The sequence below is a fragment of the Myotis brandtii genome, unplaced genomic scaffold (genome assembly GCF_000412655.1).
Source record: "Myotis brandtii unplaced genomic scaffold, ASM41265v1 scaffold333, whole genome shotgun sequence".
NCBI lineage: Eukaryota > Metazoa > Chordata > Mammalia > Chiroptera > Vespertilionidae > Myotis > Myotis brandtii.
In genome coordinates, this window is record NW_005362842.1 from 766,166 (window position 1) to 771,834 (window position 5,669).

General features: G+C 57.5%; 1 protein-coding gene across 1 annotated transcript in view; it reads left to right on the forward strand.

Moving 5' to 3' along the window:
- JPH2 (junctophilin 2) overlaps positions 1 to 4,175 on the forward strand; it is a 62,628-nt gene extending 58,453 nt beyond the window's left edge. The window contains exons 6-8 of the mRNA XM_005871274.2: positions 4 to 159; positions 909 to 1,003; positions 2,477 to 4,175. Of these exons, the coding sequence (XP_005871336.1) occupies positions 4 to 159; positions 909 to 989 (237 nt within the window). The 3' untranslated portion in view covers positions 990 to 1,003; positions 2,477 to 4,175. The remainder of the gene's footprint in view (positions 1 to 3; positions 160 to 908; positions 1,004 to 2,476) is intronic.
- Positions 4,176 to 5,669: the final 1,494 nt, after the last annotated feature.

Here is a 5,669-nt window from a genome sequence, read left to right on the forward strand (position 1 = left end):
GAGACGCCCGAGCTGGAGCCCAAGCCCATCGTCCCCAAAGCCGAGCCCAAGGCCAAGGCCCGCAAGACTGAGGCCCGAGGGCTGACCAAGGCTGCGGCCAAGAAGAAGTCTCGGAAGGAGGCGGCGCTGGGGGCAGGGGCCGAGGTGGAAGTGGAGGAGGTGAGGCTGCTGCAGGAGGGGCTGAGGTCCAGGTCCCTGCAGGGGCAGGATCCCGGGAGGGTGGCTTGCTGGGGAGGGTGATGGCACAGGATTGGGCTGGGGGAACCCCAACAGGGAAGTGGGCTCAGTCAGGGACAGCCTGATCCCTGGGAGCATGTGACACTAAAGAGTCCCTCACGGCGGGACAGGGGCCTGGCCTGTGGACCTTTATCTGGTCCGCAGGGGGCAGCTGGGAGCCTAAGCAGCTGGCATGACCGGGAGTGAGGGGTGCATCTGCAGGGCCAGGGGGATCCTCTTTTACAGGGTGTAGCAGGGAGGGCTTACCTGGGGGGAGTGGAGGGGCAGGAAGGGCCCACTAGGGCTTGTTAGAGGAGGCTAGGACCTAGGTAGGAATTGCAGTGACAGTGACACTAGGCTCCTAGGGACTGATGAATGCAGCCCCGGAGGACTTCGAGGGAAGGCCCGTTCCTGGGTTCCAAGCCCAGCACTGCCCGCCGAGTGCTTGGGACACGTCCTTGCCCGTCTTGGGACCCTGAGTGGCTCGGTTAATTATTTTCAAGAACTCTTCCAGCTCTGGTGGCCTCCGTCCTGGTGCTGGACACAGCAGGGAGCAGGTGGAGGGGGGGGGTGCTCTCAGGAGGGCCCTTCCGAGGTTCCTGCTTTCTGTCCGCCCTGTAGTGATGGGGAGGGGAAGAGGGGGTGGTTCAGAGGCCATGGGGACACAGGCAACCTCTCTCCCTTGCTCCCAGGTCCCCAACACCGTCCTCATCTGCATGGTGATCCTGCTTAACATCGGCCTGGCTATCCTCTTCGTTCACCTCCTGACCTGACCCTCGTCTGCCAGGTGAGGCTGGGGGAGGGGGTGGAAGCTCATTGAAAGTTCTGGGCACCAGGGTGTTGGAATTGCTGGAAAAAACGGCCTGTTGCCTCCTGGGCCTTCATCCTGTGGTTAATTGAGGATACCTGCCCCATCAGAGGCAGGGATCTAGGAGAATGTGGATTTGATAGATCAACACACACACACACACACACACACACACACACACACGTACACACGTGCACCTCTCATTAGCTCAACATCTGTGAGCACCTGGTTTCTATCAGGTGAGCACTGGGGGCTCCTCTCACTTATCCATTCATTTGACAAACATTTACTGAGCAACTGCTTTGCTGGGATCTAGGGATACAGTAGGGACTCACTCCTGGACTCCTAGGGAATGAGAAATGGGGTGAACACAGTGGGAGTAAACCCTTAATTTACAGCTCATTGTGTAAAAGTCTCGCAGCTCAAATGTCAAGCAAAACAGCTCTTGCCCCCCTGACTCCCCAGACCCTCACAGGTCTGGAGTGAGTTCAGCTGGGATGGCCGGACCCTCTTCTCTCCGCCTCTCTTTCTCTCTCACCCCCCAGCCCCCAGCGTTCCTGAAACCCTCTGTCAGTCAGTTGGTTCCGTCCATTGGTTTTCTCCCTGTGATGGAGCTGGGAGGGTGGTCTGGGTAAGGTCCCGTGAAAAAGAGGTGAAGTGGGCTGGGTTAAAGGTTAAGTGGTTCTCACTGGTCTCAGGCTGAAGTATCTCCAGGGGTCCTCAAACTACAGCCCGCGGGCCACATGCGGCCGAAAACATTTATCCGGCCCGCCGGGTGTTTTTGCCGCTGCTGTGTGCATAGGAATTTGTTCATAGTTTTTTTTTTAAACTATAGTCTGGCCCTCCAACGGTCTGAGGGACAGTGAACTGGCCCCCTGTTTAAAAAGTTTGAGGACCCCTGTACCAGACAAATAAAATCTTTCTCCTGCCAGGACCAGTCTTTACAGGGTAAGTCCTGTGCTTGGTGATGCTAACAGGGTGTCTGCCTCCTGCCTGCCCCACCGAAGGCCCTCCTCCCAGTCCTAGCTTAGTGTGGGCTGGGGAATCCACCTCAGTTCCAGAGAAGGAGAAGGAATCCCTGTCCTGTCACCATGTAAACAGCCAATGACAACATTAGCCTGCAGGTGCCGCCTGGGGTACATGTGTGTTTCACAGGGGGTTGGGAATGAGTGCTGCAGGGACCTGAAGGAGGGAGGGGGTGAGCCTGTTGGCAGCGGGGAGGAGAGAGGAAGGGAAGGGAACCAGGCAAAGGGAACAGCACCTGCAAGTGAGCAGAGGCAGCATCCGGAGGGAAAATGAATTGTGTCTGATCCCACTGAGTCAGAGCCGTGGGGCAGGTATCTTGCCCCAGAGAAGATCAAGCCCGAGGCTTGAACCCTGCCTTGAACCTGGCCCAGCCTCCGTGTACCCTCCCTCCTTCCCTCACCTGACCTTCTCGCTGTCTCTTTGCAGAGCCAGGAGTTCCTGCTGAGGACACAGAGACCCACCTTTCTGCAGTGCTGGGCAGGGTGGCCAAGGAGGACTGGACTCTGGACCCGGAGCCCTGGGTCCCAGCTCACACCCACGCTGCAAACATTTAAGGAGGCCTCCCATGGCGCCCGTGCTGGGTGACGGAGGTGCCCAGAGGGATAGAATGTGCTGGAAACCCTCCTAGAGCTTTGCCCAGGGGCAGGGAAAGCCCTGATTGCTCCTGTCCCTCATCCTCATCCACTCCCTCACCTTGTCCGTAGGTCACCCCCTCCCTGGGCTTTGTGTGTTTTGGGAGAAGTCACCAAACCAGAGTATTAATATGAAATCCCAGTCCCTTTCTTGCTCCCCCTCTCCTGCTTTAACTTAACCTCTGGCTGCTGGGCTGACAGCTCCCTGGGTGGGCCAGCCGCGAGGGAGACGCTCTCAGAAGGTCGTGACCCAGCACACACTCTGTCCCCTGCTTACAGGTGTTCTGGATGACAGTAGAGGAAATGGACATGCTCGGTTTGAATATCCCAGAATGCAGTGCTCCTGTCTCCTCCCACCTGTCCAGCTAGCTTCCCTTCCGGACCAACGGAAGAGGAGGAGACGGGAGGGACTGGAGCCTTTGGCTAGGAAGCTACCGACCAGGTGGCCAGGGAGTGGGGCTGGGAAGAAGGGCTGGGGAGTTAGGATGGCCCCTGTATTTGGGTGTGTCTGAGCCCGAGGCTGGCATTGCACTTAGAGTTTCAAGTGTGCTCAGGGTGCGGAGGTCACCGTGCCGGAGCCTGGGCTGGCGAGATAAAGCTGCCGTGATGCCCGGTGAGTTGGTTTGGCCGCCTCCCCCACCAGGGCCCACAGCAGGCTCAGGGGACATAGCGCATGGAAGCTTTTGGAAGCCCAGACAGATTCCCCTGGGCCAGACATTCAGGCAGGTGCTGAAGACAGGCTGCTTGTCAGCAAGCGTTTCCCAGGGAGAGGACCGGGTCCAAGGCTCCCACCCGGTGCCTCTGTGTGATGACGAGCCCCCGGCTTGCGTGGCAGAGAGGTTTGCATGCAGCTCGTCACAGGTGTTTGGCACCACCTGGGTCTCGGGCCTGTGCTGGCTGCGGTGGGTAGAAGCTGAGGGCTGGCAGAAGCTGCCCCTGGGCGGAAGGAGTGAACGTTCCCGGTCCCTGGCAGGAAGGACGGGACAGTGACGTCCAGGCAGAGCTGAGCGGCTGCTGCTCTCCTTCCCTCTGTTCCTGTGGACCTGGGGGCCGTGGAGTGGTGGCCCGGCCTCCCCAGACTAGCTCTGCGGCCTGAAGTGCCTTCTGATGGGTGTGCTTTCCCTTCCGCCTCAATACTTGGGACCTCTGTCCAGCTTCACACTTGCTGTTCAGCCCTGCGGGGGCCTCGCCGCGTGGCTGGGTCATGGACTGCATTTCTGCGGAGAGAAGCCTGCAGATTCGCCATCCTCCACTGGCCAGGGCCCGTGGCTCTGCCTCTGTGTTTGGGCTTTTCTGGACTCCTGGGGAATGAGGGGCAGGTTGGGCACTGCTGAGGGCTGCCAGGCTCCAGGCCTGGGCTCTGGGTCGTTGTCCAGGTTTCTTGGTCTGGCCCAGGCTGTCAGCTTCCAGGCCTGGTTTGGGGGCTGGTGTTTGGGGCAAGGGTTCAGAATGCTGCAATCTGTGCGATAATAAATCTGCATCTGCTCACAGGCTCCGGCGGGGCTGCGGCGTCTGCTTGTGGGCCCGGGATGCGGGACTGGTGGAGGGAGTGTGGGAGGCTGGGGGCCCTGGGCCATGCTGGTCTGGGCTCCGTCTCTGTCTTACAGTTCCCATAATACCTCTCGAGGGGCAGCTCAGGGACCACAGACTTTGCTGGGCAGACTCCGAATCTCTAAAGCTGAGTTCCATAAGCTTCCCTGAGCAGCATATGGTAGAAGAAAGAGCCCACCTTTGAGGTCAGGTCTTCCTGGGCTCCAATCTCACCTACTTATTTTACTTCTCTGAGCCTCAGTTTCCTTATCTATAAAATGGGGAAGATGCCTGGCCGGAGTGGCTCAGTTGGTTGGGCATCGTCCTGTACATGGTAAGGTAACTTGTTTGATTCTTGGTCAGGGCATATATCTGGGTGTCTCTCTCTCTCTCTCTCTCTCTCTCTGGGGAAGGTGCCTGGCCGGAGTGGCTCAGTTGGTTGGGCATCGTCCTGTGCATGGAAAGGTAACCTGTTTGATTCTCTGTCAGGGCATATTCCTGGGTGTCTCTCTCTCTCTCTCTCTCTGTCTCTGTCTCTCTCTCTCCCCCTCTCTCTAAGCGTGTCCCCGGGTAAATGGGGGAAGGTAATAGAACCAGGTAGCTCCTGGGGTGGTGGTAAGGATTACACTAAACGCTGAAGCTTACGGGAGCCCAGCTGTAGAAAGCAGTTGAGAATGGAGATTGGTGTCACCACTACTGTTGCACGACAGTGCTGCCATTAGCCCTGGGCGTTTTGATTGACGACCTTGGAAGCCCCAAAGGGGTGGAGATGATTCAGGCCCCAGTGAGAAGGCCACAGGACGTCTCAGAGGGGGACCCAGGGGCCATCTTCAGACTCTACAGAGGTTCAGAGAGACTTGCCCCAGGTTGCACAGCAAGTCAGTGGCAGGAAAGCAATTGTCTTGACCTCTTTGTGAATCAACACTTGCCATTAAGTTTCTCCCAAAGACACAGCCCTGGTGACATGGTTGTCGGAGAGGGTCCCTCGCCCATCAATAGGCTGGAATTCAGGCAGGTCCAGGAGTGGTTTGGTGACCTGGTTCTCTCCCCAGTGCCACCAGTGACTTGCTGTGTGTCAGTCATTACATCCGACCGTGCCTCATTTCTTCTTCTTCCAAGGAGGCCATAACCCGTTGCTCGCCTTGTTCACTGGTAGTACCGCTGTGAGCGTCGAAGGAGGTGTATTATGGGTGATAAAGACGTTTTCAAAACCCCAGAATGATCTAAACATCACCAGAAAGAAGGATGGACTTGGAGGAGTGGGGGCGGGGGAATGGAATAAGGAGAGAGTTCTAATCCCCAGGACTTTGAAAATATACTCAACAAGGAAGGGGTGGGCAGCCAGCCCAGTTGGCTGGTCTGTAGACTGGCTGTGTGTGTGTGTGTGTGTGTGTAATGGGAGAGAAGGGTTAGGGATAGCAGGATGGCTATATTAAAATCACCTTGGATGGTTTAAA